General features: G+C 38.5%; 1 protein-coding gene across 2 annotated transcripts in view; it reads right to left on the bottom strand.

Annotated features, from left to right (window-relative positions):
• The window catches only part of lsp1a (lymphocyte specific protein 1 a), a 37,603-nt gene extending 27,635 nt beyond the window's left edge, over positions 1 to 9,968 (bottom strand). For both annotated transcript variants that reach the window (XM_079604128.1, XM_079604129.1), the window contains exons 1-2: positions 9,749 to 9,968; positions 2,637 to 2,783 (exon numbers count right to left, since the gene is read on the bottom strand). In XM_079604128.1, coding sequence (XP_079460254.1) covers positions 2,637 to 2,783; positions 9,749 to 9,807 — 206 coding nt within the window. In that variant the 5' untranslated portion in view covers positions 9,808 to 9,968. The remainder of the gene's footprint in view (positions 1 to 2,636; positions 2,784 to 9,748) is intronic.
• Positions 9,969 to 23,939: the final 13,971 nt, after the last annotated feature.

The raw sequence follows: 23,939 nt of genomic DNA, 5'->3' as shown, positions 1-23,939 counted from the left end.
TAAAATGCAAATATCATGGATTACTAATTCATAATTATCCTTTTCCGTTTTATGTTTTGTTTTGTTTTATATGGATGTTGGTTGGAAAGTTGGTTGGTTGCTCGGATTTGGCTCGGACATGGATTTGGTAGACATACATTTTTCAAATATTTAAAATATTTGTTTATATATATATATCATTATTGTAATTGTAGGTATGAATTGCTTTTTTAATGTATTTTTGCTTAACAGGTCATGTCACTGACCCATATACTTAGGTGAAAACTATTCTTACCGTGGTAAATTTATCTAAGGGACTGTTCAAAGGGTTCGAATAAAGTTAAACACACACACCTGCACTTGAAAATCTCAAAATAGAGATAAAAAAAGCTGTTTTCACAGACACCATCAGCACCTCTTACTATTTTCTGTTCATTGCAACGCCTTGAATTAAAATCTACTTCATCTGCCCAGGAGCTGCCGGAAAGGAATGCCAAGCACATTCCACACGATTATTAAGCAGATTTTCAGCAAAGCATAACGACTGAACATCAACAACCATTCAATACAATTCAATGCAGAATAGCCATGCTTATTTACTTCCACTGAAAGCTTATTGTGTGAGTCTAGTTCAAAAACTCTTGCACATGCATTACTAAAACACACGTTTCATGTTGAACCACTCTAAAAAGTCTTAAAAATGATTCATGTGTATCTAAGCCAAGTTATCTTCTAATCTCTGATCAAGGATAATTACAAAGTGGCCCTAGACGACCCTATTTGTGCTTTGAACAGGTTGACTCAGACAGCTGTGTTTAACTTCACACATATAAAATGTGGTATGTGTGTGAGGTCCATAATGTTTCTTTGATTAAAAGCAAAGCACTGTGGTGTGGGATATGACATAACCCTTGTTCCAAAGGCATGCCCTGCTGAAAATTCTTCAGAGATTAGGTAATGATGAGAGACCAGCTGTGCCGCCCACTGTACATGTGCACGTCTTTGGTTGAGAGAAAAGAAGAGAGAAAGAAAACTAAACAGACATTCTGCTAAGTCCAACCTTACTATCAATGACGCTCCTTTTTTTCAGATATGTAAATCTAGCCTGGATGCCAGCCAAACTTAGCCCTGCCCACACTATTTTTAGGTCGGGAAGTTCGGTCTGGACTCGATCCGTTGAGGAGCTATTATGCCCGAACAAAAAATAGTTCGGACCAATCAAATTGTCAGGGCGGGCTTTATACGATGATGGACAGATGAGCAACGGTAACGTAATCATCCACGTCATCAAAAAGCGCTTGGGTTGAATTCATGGCTGCCGCTGGAGAATTGAGTTGTGTAGAATCTGCTGTTATAGAAGATATAGACAGCGCATTAGTTTTAAAAGAGGAACAGAGAACCGCGATCAAGGCATTTGTCGATGGGAAATATGTGTTTGACGTCCTTCCTATGGGTTTCAGCAAAAGTTGAATCTATCAGCTGGCCCCAATGGTCGCTAAGAAGATGGGGAGCAATGAAAACCCTCCTTAAATTCTTTTTTACAACGCCGGCAAATATAATTTACACTCATCTTCTTCTACTTCTTCCAGCGTGCGTGGAGTTGTGTTCTGTTGACAACTAAGCGTCACTCAACAAACTTCACTTACTCCGTTGCTCTGATTGGTTCTAGGTCTATCCAATTGAGTGCAGAGGCCTTTTATTTCCTGTTTCGGTTGAAACCCGCCCCATAATCACAGCCCAATGGAGCAGAATCAGACTCACATTCTGACTAGAATCTGAGTATGACGACGTCAGGCTAATGTAAATCTATTCAAAAATACATTACAAATGCAACTCACACATACTTGAATATATAATAAAATATATTTTATTCTTAGATATTGTATATTTTTATTTCAATGAAAAGCATGTTTTAAATTTCTGGTTAAAAATGTATGTAATTTTTTTGGCGGGAAGGGTTGGTGCTGGTACTCTCATAAAGAAAAAAACTTGAAATGAGCTTTAAGCCGAACGTCAAATGAACAAACAAACAGGAAAACGAATTACAAGTAACTCGAGTTATGTAATGTATGTATATATGTATATATGAGTTATGTATATATATATATATATATATCCCATGATAAGGTTTCTTTTCAAGAATGCGGGTCATGTGCAACACATTTCTGTGTGAAAAAAAAATGTATATAAATAACGTCTTAAAATATATTTTTAACATAATATATTTTAAAAGTTTTTTTCAGTATAATGGTTAATATGTATTAATGTTTTCAATGTGTAAGGAAAATATGTTGTTACTTTTTACTTGATGGTTACACATGTTTTTCAAAATCATTTGAAAACAACATGAATGCAAAGATTACATTTCGAAGAACATGGCACTTCTGTTTTAAACTAAAATATTCCTTTTATTTATTATGGACATTCTTTTTTGACCCATAAACTAAACAAAGACTGCAGTTGTTTACATGTCGCTCAGACGTCTCCTTCTGTCTAAGTGGACAGCTCTTGGCCAGAACAAGCTGCAATGAGAACCAGACATGTTGCAAGTCCACATTTCCACATTTCCATATTTCATATGGAAATCTGCCAGGCAACAAAACAAGCTTAACAAATACCAGGTGAAGTGTGAAGTATAGAATGACGTTGACACTTACAGGCTGGCCTCAGGTGGGTTCACACTGTCCTGAGGGGACCCGGCAGATCTAGACAGGCTGTGTTGATTGCGGAAAGCCTCCCGGGCCCGACGTCGCCTTTCTCTCTCGATCTCCTCAGCATCTTCGACACTTCGCTGGGCCGTCACTCTGCAGGAAAAGAAGTGTGAATGAGCCCCTTGTTATACCAGATACATTTTTCTTTCTTGACCCAGATGAGAATCGTGGTCGAATGATAAATGACCCCCTAGCCTAGAGTGTGGTTGACTATGATACATGGACCTCTTCAAGAATAGTTTGTTTAGTCCCTTGTTTGAGATTTAGAGCCGGTGGAACATCTGCTCTGGCATTCGACACCGCCAATGCTTGAGTGACAGATGGGAGGCCTATGCACACTCTCACTCAAGATACTGAGGCATCTCTGTGTTTATCTAGCCTGTAAACATACACAAACATGCTCTTCGTGTCTCCAAGACTTGGAAAAGTAGGCCAAACAAACTAATTTAATTTGCCACATGAAGCTTTATTTACTAATGTATTAACTTTGCGCTTCCTAGATCATAAGGGGGTCTATGTTATTGCAAAAATGAAAACTCTATAATCCTTTTCTCACTTTCCAAACCTGTATGACTTTTTCTTCTGTGGACCACAAAGGAGATATTTTGACGTTTGTGTGTTGTTTTGTTATCCATACAATGGAAGTCACTGGGCTCCAATACTGTGTAGATGCCAAGTTTCGCCAAAAGATATTTTTTGTGTGTTCTGTAGAAGCAAGAATGTCACACAGGTCTTGAAGGACACAGTTAGTAAATGATTTTTGGGTGACCTACCCCTTTAAGCACTCAGTCTGGATTGTGGATCAATGAAGGGTGAACACAGGTCACCAATGACCCTCAAAAGAATTTCAGGCCAGATTACATCTGAGGTCACAGGTTGCTCCAATGGCTTTACAAATTGCCGTAAAAGCATGTCGACTGATCAATATTGTCTTATCGTCATTCAAAAGAGGTTCCAGCTTGATGCCATTTGTGAACATTTTTATGTTCCACAACTTTTTATTTCAAGTTTTTATTGAATGATCTACAATATATAGTGGTGCTTCAAAGAACCAGAAAACAACATGTTGAAATTAAGAACTTATATCTGTATAATATAATTGAATAATAACTTGTAATTGCCAAAGAACCACACAGCTACACAGGAATCAAAGTTCTTCAATGAACTCCTTGATCAAAGGACCCTATTTAAAGAGTCATTGTTGTCACTGAAGAAGTTCATTGAGGAACCTTTACTGTTTTAAAGTTCTCAGAAGATTCTGCTGACTAGAAAAGTCGCTTTGCTGCAGAAAAAAATCATACTTTAATGTAGGAATTTGACTTTTTGGAACTGTTTTCACTAGCAAAGAAAAATATACAATCTAGTTGGTTTTAAATACAAGTTACAGAATAATAGTTTCTTATTTATTGAACTGTTGTAGAAACGCACATGCAGCTGGGTCATTCCCTGACAACTCAAGAGGTCCTTGATCGGCTAAAAATGTGTTTCTGATATTTTTGCTGGTGAAAGAAATACATAAATGAAGTAGAAAGGCTAAATATTAAATGTCATAGATGTATATCTACTGAGTAATCCACTAGGGGGAGGTGGGGGGCGGGGTCAATAAGTATCAGCTGTGTGCAAAGTGACTTTAGTGAATTTAACAATTTACTCGAAGCGCCATTGAGATCCCAATATCTCTGAAATTGAACCATATAGGGCCTTACAAATATGGATACCAAAAGAAAAGTTTGTTAAAAAACTAAATGTAAAAGGATATTTAGAATTGAATACATCATGAGTTACAGGCATGCACATTACAGGCAAAAACACAAGAAGTGCTTTTTCATAAACCTTTGGCATATAATGAAAAAAAGATTGCTAAAGTCAACCGATTTTACTAATAGACCTGTCAATCTCTGTGTACAAATATAATAATGATGCTATAATTTTTCTAAAGTCATTTATACCCCTTTGTAATTTGACTCCAAATCTCAGGTGAAAATTGTCATTTTATTGGTCTTCCTCAGAAAAAATATGAACAAAATCAAAAAATGTAATTTGTTCTCAATTTTTTTTTATTTGGCACGGAATCACCTAATTATACTTGCAATCGAGATGTACCGAATATATCAGCATGGCTGCTGTTACCTGTGGCTCTCTGCCTTCAGCAATACTGGTACAAACCAGTTTACTCATAACCCAACTACATCTTGAAACCAACCATACAGTTTCACAAAGGGCTTATGGCAGGATCTGATCTGTCACACACCGTTCCCGTGCCTCTGATTATAGGCTGTTAATCACTCAGACGGGATTACTTCATTTTTTGGCAGAAGCCACTTGAATGATGTCAATCCTGCCAATGATGTCATTCAACATCAGATTTATTTACCACTATCGGTCTGATTATGTAGCCTTTTTCCTTTATGTCTGGAAATACCCTTTTTAGTTATGGAAGTGAAAACAGATTTTCAGTGAGTGTGTTGTCAAACAGAGACTGACCAAATGTTTCTCAGACCCATTTCTGAATTACATGGAAACAATAAAGTGGGAGAGAAAGAAAGGAAAAAACAAACAAGAGCCTGGCTTATATTCAGCATGTATCACCTCCCCTGACAATGTGTTGACTAAACTTCCACAGCCTGCTGCCCTGGGGCAGAAAGGATTTTGGAAAGCTTGATGGATTGGGAAATGTTTTTCGCCATTGTTGCCCTAATTTAACACGGCCAAGTCTGGTCTTGCAGAGCACAGGATGAGCTACATGGGTCAGTCACAAATGGGTCACATGGAAGTTGATCTCCGACCTGAGTTTCCCTTTTCAGCTCTTAGCCTTAATTATTCAAGTCAAATCAGTGATCAGTAAATGCCAATTGTCTGCTCTCCAGACAGGGTGTCATTATCATTGATTGAAAGTATGTATGACTTTCATTATACTGTGGAACACAAAAGAAGATATTTAAACTGTTTTGACCATATAAAGAAAGTCAAAACAAGTCCAAGACATCCTATTTTTCATGTTTTAAGTCACTTTTTTTTTTTCAAAATACCTTCAATGTTCCACAGAAGAAAGAAAAGCATAAAGGTTTGAAACAACATGAGGTTGAGTAAATTATTTTTTGGGGTAAACTACCCCTTTCAAAGCCCTGTTTGCACCAGCAACTAAGCAACTGGAAGTCGATTTCTGGCAACATCAGTGTGAGTATGCTCTCCCGTGGCTTCATGGGATACTGTGCATTTCAGAATCTTGCCAGAAGTGCAATCTGGGTACTTTTTTCCTTTTATAAATTTTAGACGTATTTCATATACTGGTTTTCACCTACTATATAGTAGAGAAGTATGCACCTTTGAATGCAGCCAGAGCTTACATTTTGGGGTTAAATAAGCCCTGTTTACACTGACAGAAACTAGAAGTCGTTCATTGTTCAATAGAAGACAAGTCAAAATAGCGATCAGGTAAATGTTACTGGGATTTACAGGGATTTCACGGTTCTAAACGATGTGTCTCTGCCCAGTGTGCACATCAAAATTGTGCATAGAAAGATTATTATGAAATTCAAACAATAAATGTTGTTTTGGGACTGTTCAATGTGTATCGATACGTGAACACTGATGTAGAAACACCTCGCCCTGGTTGTAAGACTATAAACCTGACATAAACTGTAAACTTGTCCCTCAAATCTGATTGGTTGATTGGAATGTTGTTCCAGGATCAACAAAGTTGGTGATCCAAGAACATGTTGTACTCTGTGTAATCAGGTTCACCTAAAAGGTCCTAAAAGATTGTGTGACCAACACATGTGATGTTACATTTACCTCAGCAAAGTCCTTCAATCTTGTTAGCATGAAAAAAAAAAAACTGTTATAGAAAAATATCCTTGTTTTGTGTTTGTTTACAGGGAAGCAAATCCTTCTGTTTGTTATTTGAATGATGGATGCTGTTATTTTCTTCCTCTCTCATTTTATATCTGAATTGAAGGGCAGCTGTGAGGTTTATTGACTCTGTGAGTCAGATGATGTCATCCTAACGACAGATTTAAAGAGCAAAGGAGAGTTATTTTCCCAGGCATGTTAGTATCTCCCTGCTGTCAGTGTGTGGTCACATCACTGCAAACCTCACATACGTTTTCCAGTGTTCCCTAAACGGCTGAAGACATATCAAAGCACTGATCTAAGCTGTGGAAAGTGTGCCGTTATGAATCATGAGGATTGTAACATCTGTAATTATGTCATTTTATCAGAAAGCTCTAAAAATTATTTTATTTTTTTAGCACACTATAAAATGAGAGGATAGATTCAAATTACTCACACTTAAGGTTCCAAAAGAGGGGTTTTACACACTTTATTTCCCCAAAGTTTTTTTTTTAATAATTTGTTTTTCTTAGTGTGAAGGACATTTAAAAAAAATCTAAAGAACCATTTTTTCAGTATATTAATAGTGATGTTGAATGGATGTTAAAGGTTGTTTATGGAACAATAGATGCCAAAAAAAGAACCTTTATTTTCTACACTTTAGAGTGTAGCTGGTATTTGAAAATGTGCATAACATGCAACAAAAAGGCTCTGGAATGGGATTGTGTATTTGCAAATGTATTCATTTTGTATGTTTAGATTTTTATTTGAAATGTATATTTTACTTTTAAAGTGAGCTTTTTAAAAAAAAAAATTATAATGTAATTTATGTTTCTCTGTATTTCAATGGTCCAGGAATAGACACATTCTTCTAATTTCAAATGATTGACATCCTAAAATATACAGTACTAACCTGAATTTTACCTCTTATCACATTTCTCACCTAAGTTCGGTGGCTCATCTTACCCCACTCCCCCTATATATACGTCTTTAATTCTTATCTAAACATAACACAGTGCCCTCAGTGTTTATTTTACTCTGCTGCCTAAAACCTTCGGAAAAGCATACTGCCACAGGGATGGTAAAGTTTATTCCCCCTTTCATTCAAACGGCTAAGCCTTCTGCATTCCAGCAGCTCTTATCAGAGAATCGTAAATAGAAGAGCGGCTCGCGTAAAGTCCACAGATCAGGGGGTCACGGCTTTGACCACAATGAGAAAGATGTTTCGTGCAAGATACAAACATTACATTTGTACATTACAGAATCAACACCACAAAACCCAAAATGTGCATTCTGCCAAATCTAAAACGATTTTGCGGTACGCGTCAGTGTGACGTGCTGTGTGTACTGTACAATCTGTAGAGGTTGTAATGGTTTTCAAAATACTTTTACAAGTGTATACAAAATACTGCATACACAGTGTTGCAATTGATATATCCGGAACGTGTCGCAGCGGTTCTGATGAATGTAGGCCGTTAATAGATAAAGTAGCTTGATGAGTGTGAGAAAAAGCTTATTTTTGGCAGCTCTGAAAAGCCTTGGGGGAATAAATCCTGTATGCCATTAATGCAACCTGTTTGTGTTTGACAAAGCACACCTGATCCACCTCAAATCCTTTTTGTACAGAAGTGAAAAATTGTTTTCCTGATTTATCACAACATTTTTTTTCTTTTGTCAAATCAACTTATATAATTGATGTGTATCAGGTAACATAATATTTTGAGTTTCTGTTGATTAAACTAATCTCCTTCGTTGCATTAACTCAATTATTTTAACTTAAATTCACTTAAATTTGTAAGGCAACCAGGTCACATACTTTTTTTAGTTAAACCAATAATAACTTTTTACAGTGTACACATCCTGAGAGGTTACACCATGTTTGTCCTTATACAAATTGTGTGTCTTATCTTTAAACCACTCCTTTTGTGTTCCACGGGAGAAAGACAATCATGCAGGTTTTGAAAGACATGAGGGGTAAACAGTGACTATCATTTTTGGTGAACTAAGCTTTTTGTGACTCATTTTCAGGGGAATTGACAAGACCGGTTTGAAAAGATGTTGGTACACTCAAAAAAAGTTCCTTCTTAGATATGACACATTTAAATGTTGGTTGCTTTACTTAAACATTTCTAACTAGGAGTCATACGTATTTATTGAGTCTAAAAAAGTGTAATTTATAAAATGTATTTAAGTTTTATCAACTCAGTTTAATTAGATTAAGGAAAGAGGATCGCCTTCTGTGCATACAAAACAGCTGGATGTTCACCAGTGAATTTTTTGGTGTTAAAATTAGTTCATTATGAAATGGCAGTTTCATTGTTTACAGTAAATAAACAAACAGTTTTCTACCTAAATTATAGTTTGCTTGTAACACCTTTAGAGATAACCGGTCATATCAATGTGTGTCATTGCCAATGAATGTCAACAGGTCACATCTTTAATTAGGTGCCCTCAACCCTCTCCTTCCTCCCTTCTCCTGTCCCGTCATCTATCCACAATCCCACAGCACAAACAATAAACTCTCATCTGGAACCCTGACAAAATGCCAGCTTATAAAAGCCACAGTAAACGACACATCATGCATTTCTCTATAAAGACAACAAGGCGTGAAGGTGTGACAAATTGCTAGAATGTAGTAAACCGTGCTGAGAGTTAATTATTGTATTTTATATACTACATGTAAATCAATCTCAAAACGAAATCTTTCCCCTCGAAAACGAGACGACATCTCAAGGGGTTTTCCTCTTAACAATAAATTCAAATCTTAGTATGTGTTCAGGTCTTGTTAAGGTGTAAACATCTGTTTTTGCCTATTTGTTAAGCAATCATAATCACAATGTTGGCATTTACATACGTGTCGTTTCAGCTAATTTTATCAGCTCATATTAATTGAGAGACATTTGTGAATTGAGGGATTATCCATAGTTTTAAAATTATGTTTCACCAAAACCCACATTTAACTATTAAAGACAAATTATTAATATCTTCCCATAACAAAGGATGACAGGTTCTTAAAGAACACAACATGGCATTTAATATGTGCATTAAATATTTACATGAATTACAAAAACTTCAATTCAAACAATAACCCTATCATTGCCCACAAAACGGACATTAGCAATTGCAAAAAACAACAATGAAAACAAACTATATGTCCATCATCACACCTGGGATCCCAGCTGTAAACCTTAAATTTGATGCGAAAGTCTGGCACACAAATTCCTCACCTCAAGAGGTTCTGCAAACCTTCCTTGCTGGAGTTTCGTCTCATGAATGCACTTGACATTGTTCTTTCTTCTCCGAGCTTCTTTTTTTTTCTGAGATGTTTTGAATTCCGTGGAATCTGATTCACAAAGACTCCCTCACGCTCTTTCCTTGGACGCTCAGCTTTTGAGGAGAGATCCACGCGGCACTCGGTCTCGTCTCAGAGACTGGCTTTAGTCACACACTGTCCCCTCCCTCTCTCCTCCTCTTTTTTCCCCTTTCCTGCATGTGGTTCTCATTGAGAGAGCTCAGACCATAACCTAACATCTTTTCCCCCTCCTTTTCCCTCTTTTTCGGGGTCATATGGCCGTCCCAGGGGAAAATGTAAGTTGATACCCCTCACCCCATGCTATGAATCCAGCCCCCCACATGACTCCCGTCCCAAACCCAGAATTCAGCCTTTCTTTTACTCTGTTTACATTGGTAACAAAGCTCCCAGACATGCTTGCAAACAAACTTCAGGAAGCACTTTGATTCTCCCCATTGCTTCTCTCATATACTTGCAGGATCAATAATTCTTGATTATGACATAATTACACTACCGTTCAAAAGTTTGGGGTCAGCATTTTTATTTATTTTTTGGAAAGAAATTAATACTTTTAATATTAATACTAATACTTTTATTCAGCAAGGACGCATTCAATTGATCAAATGTGTCAGCAAAGGCAATTATAATGTTACAAAAGATTATATTTCAAATAATATAACTTTTTAACTTTCTGTTCATCAAAGAAATAAATCCGCAAGAATATAAAGGAGGGCATTCAGCTTTTCCATCACAGGAATAAATTACATTTTAAAGTATATGAATATTGCATTTTCATCAAATAAATGTAGCCTTGGTGTTTTTGCTCTTCATCTGTTTTTATATTTGTCAATGGTCTAGAAATGGTGAAATGGTGACCAGTCACAGCACATAAATATATAATTTCCTAAAACATTAATTCATCTAATAAGACTATTATATTGTTTTATATATTGTACTATTATCATCTTATATTATATAGCTTGAAACATTCTTTAAAGGTGAAATGTGTAATTTTCCCATTGGTCGGAGAAGCCATTTTCCCTGCCCCAAACTCATGCCATTGGTTCAGCCATTGTTTTGTTAGGTAGCTCAAAAAAACAGAGCAATGTTTTGTAACCACCACAGTCACACAGTGTTTACACTTTTCAGAAAATCAACTAACGAATAGCTTGTTTATAGTTCTCTTACGGGAGTACTCTCGTGTTGCGTAAGCTGGCTTAAAAAAAAATGCCTCGTGTTTCCAAATGCGGCCCGTGTAGAGCCCCTCTCAGCGACGGGGACCGCCACATTCTGTGCGCTTCCTGCCTGGGACGTAACCATGCGGACCACGCGCTTTCCCAGGGCGGCTGCCATGACTGTGTCGACCCTGCGGGCTTGACTAGCCATTTTTGACGTGGACCGCCATCGAAAGCAGCACGCTTCGCTCTCCCAGTTCCCACAGCAGAGGTGACTGGAGGAGTGTATTTTGCAGCCAACGAGCCTGTTATACAACCCGCTCGCCTGTACCCAAACGCCGTTTTCACGGCGACCCAGATGAATCTCAAAAAGAGCATTATGTCTGTTTGTCCGGCTCACGCGAAAGTGTTATAAATGTAGGAATTGTGCCAACTTCTCAGTGCTCACCCCTACACATAAGCACGGCCCCTTCAGTGACACAACTGATACCCATTGACCTCCCAGTAGGAGTGTTAAACACGATTACGCAGGCTAGAGCGCCCTCTACTAGACGGCTCTGTGCTTCCAAGTGGTCAGTGTTCTCCGGCTGGTGTCAGCTCGAAACTTGGATCCACAATACTGTGGGGTGTCGGAGCTTCTCCACTTCCTACAAGAGCTTTTGGATGAGGACAGGTCCCCCTCCACGCTCTAAGTGTACGTATCGGCCATAGCTGCGTTTATAAAACTAATGCATGGTCAGTCACTGGGGAGGAACGACCTTATCGTCCGCTTCCTTAAAGGAGCTAGGAGGTTAAACCCTTCTCAACCCCCTTCGGTTCCTGTATGGGACCTTTCCACGGTCCTAGAGGCCATGAAAGGTAACCCCTTTGAGCCACTACAGTCTGTGGAACTAAAGTATCCCTCACTTAAAACCGTTTTCCTGATGGCTCTTGCCTCGGTGAAATGGGTGGGTGACCTGTGAGTACACGCTCTCTGTGAGTGCTACGTGCATTGAGTTTGGGCCTAATGACTCCAAAGTCATCCTTAAACCAAGACATGGTTATGTCCCAAAGGTGCTTGCCACTCCTTTCAAAGTGCAAGTTATTTCCCTGTCAGCTCTCCCTGGGTCTGAGAGCGAGAATGACGTGAATCTCTTTTGCCTGGTCAGGGCGCTGAGAATTTACGTTGAACGTTCTGCTGCCTCCAGACAGTCAGAACAGCTCTTTGTTTCTTTTGGTGGCCGTGCTAAAGGGCTAGCTACCTCGAAACAGAGCCTTTCCAGGTGGATAGTAACCAAGACGTTTTTTTTTCTGCATAATAAACTGATATTTTAAGCAGAAAAATGACACAATTCACTTTTACTTGTCAAACTAATCAGCGTATTTCTAGCAGATTTCAAAATTAATATGTTTACACCCTCTCTGGTCTCATTTACTTCCTGGCTCACCACACACAGACACATTCACACACATAAACACATCTACTGAAGCAACAGCCTTGTTAACCCGGTAACTATGGTAAACTACGCACCATTCAGGCCTGTATGACTCTTTAGGTCTCTCTCCAGACAATAACGGCACTCAGAATTTGCAGCCCTCAACACTTTACTGAGCCTTGTTTAACAAGTCCGGCCCTCACTTAAACACTGGCCAACAAGCCCACACAGAGAAAGGGGAATTTGTGGATATCAGGAAGAAATAAAGTCATTCAGTTAAGTTATCTGAAGTTTATATTTGAGTTTCTATTATACATGTAGTTTCCATATAGGATTGTGATGATGTTTTGAATTAAAGGAATAGTAAAAAAAAAAAAAAAAAAAAAAAAAAAAAAAAAAAGGATACACAACAACAAGCTTAGTATACTTAGTTAGAATACTTAATTATACTTTTGAGTATAGGCCAAATATAATTGGGGCCCTATCTGTCAGGGTTCTGTCACTTCTGTCTAGTCTATTTCTTGGTTTTGTGACAGAGCCCTGACACTCCTGTTTTGTCTTGTCTGTGTGCCTTGTTTCATGTACTTTCATGTCATGTTTTTTCTTGTGCAGCACAGCTTGTGTTTTCCACTTGCTCTGTGCTTTCATGTTGTCATGTTTTGTGTGAACACGTGGCTTATGAGTGTTCTCATTGGCTGCGTGTTCATTTCTCGTTTAGTGTGAGCACATGACTTGTGAGTTGTTGTACTGGCCATGTGCTTGTGTTTTTTGTCATGTTTGGTGTGAGCACATGGCTTACATGAATGTGTATAGTATGAAAGTAATCTGGACGTACAACATCCGTCATGCGACTTACAGTACAGCATCAGTTGCTATTCACAACTCTCGTGGTCTCATGGGACAGTAAAGTATCCACTGGATGCACACTTCAGAATCTTGCAGAAGTAATAGGTCATCCCGGGTACTTTTCGCCTAATGTTTTATGAATAATAAATTCGGACATACTACTTTTCTCACATAGTTGTATCGCCTACTATATAATAGTTCTCAAATTAGATTGTCTTTTGTGGTGAGGATTTTCTGCAGGTTACATTGTTACACAAGGTGACAACAAGTGATTGTCTTATGAGTGAGACAATAGAAAATTAAAATTGAGCGGAAGTACGTAGGAGGGCGGAGCCAGGCTAGGACAACGAACCATCTCTGGAAGAACATGCAGTCCACTAAAATTTCCCTGGACACCTATTTTACTGATGTCTGTCAGTTAGTGGGAATATTGTATGTGTGATATTAGCTAATAGCACCTTGTTATGGAGCATTTTGAGCTAGTGGTGCTGGGGTTTTAGTAAGTGTAGTAAGTGTTAGGGCAGAAGCTGACCATGTATTTCATGGTCAATCGACCTTTCTCTTTTTGCTTGTCTCCACTAACAGATAAAATGAAAATGCTAATAATCACAGGAAATTGGCCCTGTCATCTTACAGGACTATGGGCTGACCTATGTCTCACCATTGGAATGCAGAGTTCTGCACTCCCTCACACACACAAACACAGAAAGTTTCAAGCCATTACCCACATTCCTGTTGTCTCCCACTTACACAGTCCTGCCCTCTCAAATACACATGAACACACATAAGCCAGTCTTGTGGTTTTACAGTTTTCTTTGGCAAATAAGTAACTACCTAACAACCACCCATTTTCTCCTAGTGACCACTTGAAACCCCTAGAAACCACCTCATGTTTTGCATGGAAATGCAATTTTGATTTGGAGCCAGCCATTTTTAGATGTGCAGATAATAGAATAGGGCCCAGAACATAATCCTGGGGGTCTCCGGTGAAGATATGGACTGGCTGGTTAAGTACGCCATCTTGGTTGTGACTGTCCAGATATTATGCTCCACTTACATATGGATAAATTCAGGTAAAGGTTGTTGAGTACTGAGATAGGATGTCCTGCAAAAATATATACCATCTCAATAGGATGCTATCAATCAGCTCTTTATGGGAAAGTGACTGGATGTAAGTTACTTTGAGATAGGCTAATGACAAGCCCCCTGGAGTTTGACAAAATGGCCTTTATAGGACCCTGAGAGCAAGAGGAAAACATTCTCTTCCCTGATGAGACAAGAATTGAGGTCTTCAGGGTAAGAGATGACTCAGAAGACTATATAACTTTTTCCATTGCTCTCAGGTCATGCCATAAATTCTAAGGTCAGACAGATTTGTGACACTGGCTGGTAAAGTGTTCATTCCTTTACAAAAGTTCTTTGACAACAATTGTTCATTTTTGCCAACACAGTTTTTGTCTATTTTTGAGAAATACATTTTGTCATTATAATGTTTGATATCTGAAATAACTACTTCAGCTTCAGTAATAGATTGAACTGCTGGTTGAATACATTTACCTGCTGGTTAAATTATAAATTATAGTTTATAGTTAAGGAAAAAGAGAGTAAAGAAAGAAATTGTACATTGTGCACAACTCCAATAGGTTCAATTCCCAGGGAAAGCAAAAACTGATAAGAATACAAAATGTGTTCCATGAAATTCAATCTACGTCGCTCTGGATCAAAAATCTGCCAAATGCTTAAATGTCAAAAAACAATGTCAGTCAACCTCTATCCACAAACAAAATACAATCAGCCTTTTTTAAGCCACTACATCAACACCTCTCATAATGGGGAGTGGGGGAAAGGATTCCGACATCTGTTTTTTTTGTTGTTGTTCTTTTCCCACTGTATTTCTTAAGTTGGAAGTTGGAGAGTTTTTTTTTTTACAGGGGGGACAGAATCCGACGGCAAAAAAACAGCCGTCGGAATCCGTTCCCCCTGTATTTCTTACACAAGGAGGATCTTCTAATATCTATCAAAGTGCCAGCAATGATTAGGCCCCCACAGCCTAGTGGTCAGTGCACAAACATTAAGAGCAGATCATTTTTAGGTGACGCAAGTTCGAGTCCCGGCTCGTGGACTTTTTTTGATACCATATTTTCATATCATAATAAAAGGCAAAAACTCCAAATATATATTTTTAAACTGGTACCAGGTAAACTCCAAAAAGTAGAATCAGCACTTTTTAAGCCACTACACCAACACCTTTCATAGTTGGAGTGGGGGAACGGATTCCGACAGCTGTTTGTTTTCTAAAGGGGGAACAGAATCCGACGGCAAAAAAACAGCCATCGGAATCCGTTCCCCCTGTATTTCTTACACAAGGAGAATCTTCTAATATCTATAAAAAGTGCTGCTAGTTATTAGGTCCCCACAGCCTAGTGGTCAATTCACTGACATTTAGAGCTGGTGATTATTAGGTGACACAAGTTCAAGTCCTGGCTCGTAGACTTTTTTTAATCCCATATTTTCCTATCATAATTAAAGGCAAAAACTCTAAAATATATTTCTTTAATCTGGTGCCAGGTAAGCTCCATCCCCACACAAAATAAAATAGGCATTTTTTTAAGACACTACACCAACACCTTTCATAGTTGGAGTGGGGGAACGGATTCCGACAGCTGGGCGTTTTTTTACAGGGGGAACAGAATCCGACGGCAAAAAAACAGCCGTCGGAATCCGTTCCCCCTGTATTTCTTACACAAGGAGGATCTTCTAATATCTATCAAAGTGCTGGCAATGATTAGGCCCCCACAGCCTAGTGGTCAGTGCACAAACATTAATAGCAGATCATTTTTAGGTGACGCAAGTTCAAGTCCCAGCTCGTGGACTTTTTTTGATACCATATTTTCCTATCATAATAAAAGTTAAAAACTCCAAATATATATTTTTAAACTGGTACCAGGTAAGCTCCAAAAAGTAGAATCAGCACTTTTTAAGCCACTACACCAACACCTTTCATAATGGGAGCGAGGAGACCGAATCCGCCATGGTCTCTCAGCGAGATTTCCATCCGTCAGTTCATCTCTGACGTACATCTCTGTTCAGGGAACGAGGGTTACCATACGTAACCGAGACGTTTCTCATCAGAAATAAAAATGAACAATAATTTGGAAAAAGTATCTAAACTCTTGATAATTCTATTTATTATATATATGTATACCGTAAAACTTCAAATAATAGCCGAGTCCCAAATAGACGCCTGTCTCTTTTACACGCCTGGTGTGGCTACAGGTTTGGATAAATAAAGGCCGGTCTCAAATAGAGGCCGGGTCTTTTTTTTAGTTTCGGGTTGTATTTAATCTTCTAAAACCCGTCAGATCGTCTGTTTAAGCCAGTTATATGGTGTAGATTGGGCACGCAAGAGAGCCCTGCGCATTTGGGTGGGAGCTGTTAGCGCAAGCAAGGCAGTAGGTATCGCACACCGGACGAGATGCGCCGCGCCGCGTGTATCGCACACCGGATGAGAAGCGCCGCGCCGTATCGCACACCGGACGAGAAGCGCCGCGCCGCGTCTATGTATCGCACACCGTACGAGATGCGCCGCGCCGCACACCGGACGAGAAGCACCGCGCCGCGTCTATGTATCGCACACCGGACGAGAAGCGCCGCGTCTATGACGAGTTATCACACACCGGACGAGAATCACCGCGCCGTGTCTGTGACAACTCGAGTTATCACACACCGGACGAGAAAGCACCGCGCCGCGTCTGTGACAACTCGCGTTATCGCACACCGGACGAGAAGCACCGCGCCGCGTCTGTGACAACTCGCGTTATCGCACACCGGACGAGAAGCACCGCGCCGCGTCTGTGACAACTCGCGTTATCGCACACCAGACGAGAAGCGAGCGCGTGCGGCGTTTATGACAACTCGAGTTATCGGACGCGCACTTTGTCAGTTTATGGCCAGCAATATTGTTATGTTTAAGGACATTATGGAATTAAGATCATGTCTATGTTATGATTGTACTGTACAATTAAATAGGCTACAATCGTTGCTTAGTCTACACTACAGTCTGAATTCACTTTACCTCAGAGCGTCCGTTAACTGAATTGAGAATATCATCTGAAAATCCGATAGCAGCTAGCAGCAATTTTCATTCAACCAGCTGATTTCTTTAAATGAATGTAAAGCTAAATGTATATTGCAGCGCAGGGTGAAGTCTCAACACTAAATTAAAGGCCTGTCTCATATAGACGCCAGATTCTGTTTTCACTAAAATTATATATTAGTGAGCTGAAGGTTGATATTGATTTGATATTTAATATTGATTCCTGGCCAAATTTACCCCTTGGCCTCTGTCCAACAGGCCCTCCTAATCATCCCCATATACTGATTGGCTTCATCGCTGTCTCCTCTCCACCACTAAGCTGGTGTGTGGTGGGCGTTCTGACGCAATATGGCTGCCGTCGCATCAACCAGGTGGATGCTGCACAATGGTGGTGGTTGAGGAGACTCCCCCTTCCCTATGTGAAGCGCTTTGAGGTCCCAGAAAAAGCGCTATGAAATGTAACAAATTATTAATAATTATTATATAACATAAGAAAATTCTTCCGAATTTTTTTCAGCTGTAAATGTACAACGGGTTTGATACAATTACACCGGTGAGTTTTGATGCAATGTATGGATCAATGACATGCAAAAACTTCCTATCATTACTGCCATGTTTTTTTTTTTTACACCAGGAGGTGAAGATTCTCAGATATTTGACCTGACACTGACCTTTTGTATATATTTATTATTGGGCAATCAAACTGGAGCAACCTGGGGTTAAGCTGGGTTACTGGGGTTACTCTCTGCTCGAGGCCACACTGTGATATACATCAAGCAGGAATTGAACCAGCACTCCACTCTACCACTTCAGCATCTCTCCTTCCTAAAATGCATCATGGCCCTTATATTCAGATTGTGTGGGCCAATTTCACTGCTCTCTATTTTTCCATAAATTCCAGCTTGTTTGGACAAAGCTGCTGGACAATTTTATAGTCTTTTAAAATGGAGTGAAAACCAGAGCCCATGCCATCAGCTTGAGCTGCAATCTCATTAGAGACTCCAAGAATAACACAAATATGTTTTAAAGGAATACTCTGACTAATAAGTCAGACCATCCCTGATGTGCACTGCACGGCAACACTGTAGGTACATGTCCATAACTTGTATTAAAAGATATGTTACAAATATATGGAACCAACCATGTTTAATATATTTATATCATTTTGCAATTCGTATATATAAAAGATTTAGAGACAGACATTATGAACAGAAGTTGTCAGGGTTCTGCCACTTCGGCCGGGTTTTATTCTTGGTTTGGTGAAAGAACTCCCATCGTCTGGTCTCTGTGTGAACATGTATTTTGAATTTCCCTTTGGCAGTACGCTCTTTTGTCTGTGTATTGTTGTATTGTGTAGCATGCAGCTCCTGTTTATCATCGGCCGTGAACTTTTATGTGTTCTGTGTAGCACATGGCTCATCGTTTATCTTCGACAGCATGCTTTCATATCATGTTGTGTGAACGCTCTCACTGGGTGCGTGTCCATGTGCTTAGCTCTCTATTGTCTTATCCCTATCCTTCTTGTTACCTGATTATTGTTTCATTTGCCCCACCTGCTCTCCCTCGTTACCCCCCTCATTTCCTTCCCTATTTATTCTCCTTGTGTTCTCAGGCTACGTCTACATTAATCTGGATACATTTAAACACTGCGTTTTGGTTTAAAAACGCTCTACGTCCACACTAGCGTTTGCCGACGTTTGAGTGTGGATGGGAAACTTTTGGAAAATGCCTAAAAACGCTAAATACACCTTACTGCGCATGCGTAAAAACAAATGATAATGTTATCGTGCAATTCTTCTGGCAGGATAATTTTATTTAGCAAAATATCTCAGGTCGCACACAGTCACCATATGTTTGGTCTAAAATGCAACTGCTCTCATGAATTGCCGCAGGACAGCAAATGTGAGTACATTTTCTGTCATCTTTGCAAAACTGTGATATGAAGAGTGTGTAAAGTATTTTAGCAACAGTGTGAAAGTGAATAGCACATAACCGGCACAATACTGGTATAAACATGAATATCTATTGGTACTGTACAAATATGCATCACATGACTAAACTTATGTCATCGGTTTAAATACCTCCGCTTTGACAGGCCACACTACAACGCAAAAACGGCATTTTCAAATGTATCCACTTTTCAAAAATCGTAGTTTTTCACTAATAAAAACACCATCTCAGTGTGGAAGGAAGGCCAAAACAGAGAAAAAAAATGTTTTCAAAAGAAAACGTATTAGTGTGGACAAGGCCTCAGTCCTGTTTCCTGTTGTGGACGTTTTTCCGGTAGATGTTGCAGTGTATTTTCATGCCGAGCTTTGCTACACTGTGACTGTTTCCCCTTGGGTGTATTTATTTGTTTGTTTTATTTTAGTTATTTTTGAAGTCCAATAAAAAAGCTCATTAACCTCTGCATCATTGAGTCCTCCTCACATCCCTTACCTCACTTGACAATAAGTAACATATTTTCAAAATACATGTTTTTCATAAATTCCATTGATATATCCCATATATTTATCAAATATACATTATACATGCATTTCATTTTTATGAATGAGTACTAATCACACACACACCTGCACCTCCATCACTATCATCACCAGCACTATAAAGACACACTCTTCACCTCAGTTCACCGTCCGGTCTCGTTTATTCATGGAGGACTACTTACCTTGATGTCACAAACCATTGTCTCGTCTCTCCTGTGTCTCCATTCCTGTAAGAAGAACTATTCCAATCATCACCTGCACACCGCTCTCCAAAGTATATTCATAAATCACATTATGAAATAAATGTTTTTCTCCAAAACACGTTGGCCACAATTATTGGCACCCTTTTATTAAATACTTTTTGCAATCTTCTTTTGACAAGATAACAGCTCTGAGTTTTCTCCTATAATGCCTGATGAGTTTAGAGAACACCTGACAAGAGATCAGAGACCATTCCTCATTACAGAGTCTCTCCAGATCCTTCAGATTCCCAGATCCATGTTGGTGCTTCTCTTCAGTTCACTCCACTCATCGGGTCAGGGGACTGGGACAATCATGGCAGAAGTTTCATTTTGTGCTCCGTAACAAATTTTTTTGTTGATTTTGATGTTTGTATTGGATCGTTGTCCTGATGGTAGATCCAAACACGGCCCGTTATAAGACTTCTAGCAGAAGGCGTCAGGTTTTGTTTTTTTATCTGTTGATATTTGATAGAATCCACGATGCCATGTATCTGAACAAGAAGTCCAGGACCTCCAGCAGAAAAATATGCCCACAACATTAAAGATCCAACGGTATATTAAATTGTACACATGAGGTACTTTTTAGTGTGCACCAAACCGATGTAGCCTGTTTGCCGCCAAAAAGCTATTTTTTTAGTTTGATCTGACCACAGATCCTGTGCCGTTTGAAGGTCCAGTCGTATCTGACAACTGAATTTGCTGGAGTTTGTTTTTTGGATGAGCGAGGAGCATTTTTCCTGAAACCCTCCCAAACAACAGGTGGTGATGTAGGGGTTGTTGTTTTGTGTTTTTTATAGGCTTTCTGACACCAAGACTCAACTAATCTCTGCAATTCTCCATCTGTGATCCTTGAAGACTCTTTGGCCACTCAAACTTTCCTCCTTGCCGTCCATTAAGGCAATATAGACACACGTCCTCTTCCTGGTAGATTCGTAACATCTTTAGTTTGGAACTTCTTAATTAATGCCATGATGGTCAAAATGGGGATTTTCAATTCTTTAGCTATTTTCTTACAGCCACTTTCTATTTTGTGATGCTCAACAATCTTTTGCTGCACATCAGAACTATATTCTTTGGTTTTACTCATTGTGATTAAGGGAATTTGGCCTTTGTGTTTCCTCATATTTAAACTCCTGTGAAACAAGAAGTCATGGCTGGACAATTTCATGTTCCTAGTCACCCTGGTGTGCTAAAAAAGGTAAATATGAATGGGTATATACTTCAGAATGTACTTCAGAGATATTTTATGGGGTACCACTAATTGTAGCCAACGTGTTTTGGAGAAAAAGTTACAATTACCTTTTTAATTGAGTTTATATCTCACAATTCAGTCTTTTTTTCTTCTTAAAATTGAGTTTGTGTCCCACAATTCTTCCAAAGTAAAGCGTTGTTAAAAGCGGTAGTTTTCTATGCACAACAAACTAATGGATAAGAGTTGACTATTTTCTTTTTCTTATGATTATTAATAATTTGCCCTATTCACCTTGACATCAGGTTATATCACTGACGATTATCTCAGAATATCATTCATGATTCTGTTTGAACTAATCATTCTCATTCATTGATTAGTTTCTTGTTTCCACAGCACAAATACAAATCATCATGTGCTGACAGACGAATGCCCCAATAATCTGTCCCCAGTATGAGGAATTCAGTTTCCAGAGGTTGTTAACCCTGCTGTGTTTTGGGAATAGCGTGAAGTGCATTCCAAAAGCCTGAGATAATAGCTCAGAGGTGATACTTTTTTCTAATAGAGTAATCGCATGCCATGTGGTTTACTTCTTACAAGTGGGCAAATAGGTGCAAATGGGGTTGTTGACGTCAGTGGATGTTTACAACAATTTGCTTGCTGATCGAGGCCAAGGCCAAATCTGTGCAAGAATTTTGGTGAGAATGACGAGTGTGAAATGTAATTAGTTCTAAGAGAATAAGAGAGCATGCGGTCAGGAGGCTGGGTATTTTCATTGTCAGATTCGGGAGATTTGATGAGAAACATACATGTTTAAGTTCTTTATTAACTTTATTTGTCATAAGTGCTCTTAATTATGTTTTGTTCTAAAACTAAAACAATTTACACATATTTGTACCTCAAACATGAATTCTGAAACAATCTAAATGTAAGTTGCTAACATGTTCCTATTTTTCACCTGTTTGCTTGTCTAGTTGGAAATCTGCTAACTGAACCCACATGCTAGGAATTGTTGAATAAGGACTTTGAATTCCCACCATAGGACTAAGATAAAATATATATTTTTTAAATCCCATGACATCTAAATCCCATCATTCTTTTCTCTAAATCACCATCTCTAAATGCCCTCAAATGTTTATAAAAATGTTTATGCCTCAGTTTAAACTAAAATATATTTATAGTCTGAGACTCAGTATGAGGAAACAAGTGTGTTTGTTTTCTTATGCTGGAGTACAATTTATTTTGAAGCTGTTTATTAATTGAGATCTCAAAAATATATAGATGCTTATAATTAATTAATTAATTATAATGAATTCATTTTAATTTCATGGATATTTCATAACGTGTTAGCTCACAGCCATGATAAAAGATTTGTAACTTGTTAGCTACCAGAGACATATGAGCATCCAACAACCTAGAAATATTTTCTCAAAATGCACCAAAACTTCAGACGAGAAGAAAAATGCAGAAAAATGATGCCAAAATTGTTTTTGTTTGTTTTGTTAAAAACATCTTAAAAAGTGACCACGCTCCATTTTTACGAGCATGTATACATCAGGAATGGAAAAATAGTTAATATTGCTTCCTTTCTGTTTTATTTTTGCTAAAATATGTAATTTGTACTAATCTTGTTTTGACTCCTATATGTGGTAACGAAAACACACACATATATGACATGACTTAATCTGCCCTCTAATGGCCAAATACACAAACACCAGATGAGACCCAGGCACATTCCTGTTTTGCTGATGTAATCACAATCCCACTTTCCATGGGAACAGAAGATCCATTTTTTGATTCCCAGCAAGTGCAATATCCACAAGGTGACATTCTCATGGCCTGCATGATGGCACACTCAAGACTGCAGAATCATATTTTTAATTTGAGAAACTGCATCTGTAATAATCAGGTTGTATGTTTACATGTATTTGCCACTGACACATTGGATTTCCAGTTTTTGGTTTTATATACGAACCAATGAATGGCAAGTAATCATGACAAATGTTGACATTGGCAGAACGGACAGTTTAGGTTATGTACTCATGACATCCTGTATGGAAAACTTCCTGATCTGATGTCTGTGTTATGAATGACCAGATGGTGGTAGAGTTGACCAGCAGAGTGAGTCTGGCGGGCAGCAGTCCAGTTGAAGCTGTCACTGAAACCACACTACTGTACATGTGCAATTAAATTCCTGTTCTCTCTTTAAAAAAATTATATATATTTTCTGTTATAAATGTAAGACAACACCTGTCAGTCATTGGTTACATGTGGTTGCTAAGGTGTAAGCTGCCAGGTAACCTAACAAGATGTGTTGTGATAATCCAAAATTAAAATAACGTAAGCCTATATGAAGACCGATTCAACCTGAATACATTTTGTTAATCTAAAAAAGTAATGAATTACTAGCTAATTACATCTTGAACAGTGTAATTAAATGACTGTACTAATTACTCTCTCTTAAAAGTATTGGATTACTTATTAGGCTACTTTCTAAATCCCATATCAACTTAAACCATGTTGAGTAATGCACGGATTGATATGAAACTCCACTTTTAATTCTTTTAAATAAACAAAATTCTGAATGTGATTCTAACAATAATTAGTTCCTTTGTTTGAAAGGCCATTTCTGCCACATAAGAAAAAAATGTATTTGATAAATCATCATTAGAACATT

The sequence above is a fragment of the Phoxinus phoxinus genome, assembly GCF_949152265.1.
Source record: "Phoxinus phoxinus genome assembly, chromosome: 25".
In the NCBI taxonomy this organism is placed as follows: Eukaryota; Metazoa; Chordata; class Actinopteri; order Cypriniformes; family Leuciscidae; genus Phoxinus; species Phoxinus phoxinus.
Note: the sequence above shows the minus strand (reverse complement) of the source record. Positions and strands in the feature narration are given on the sequence as shown.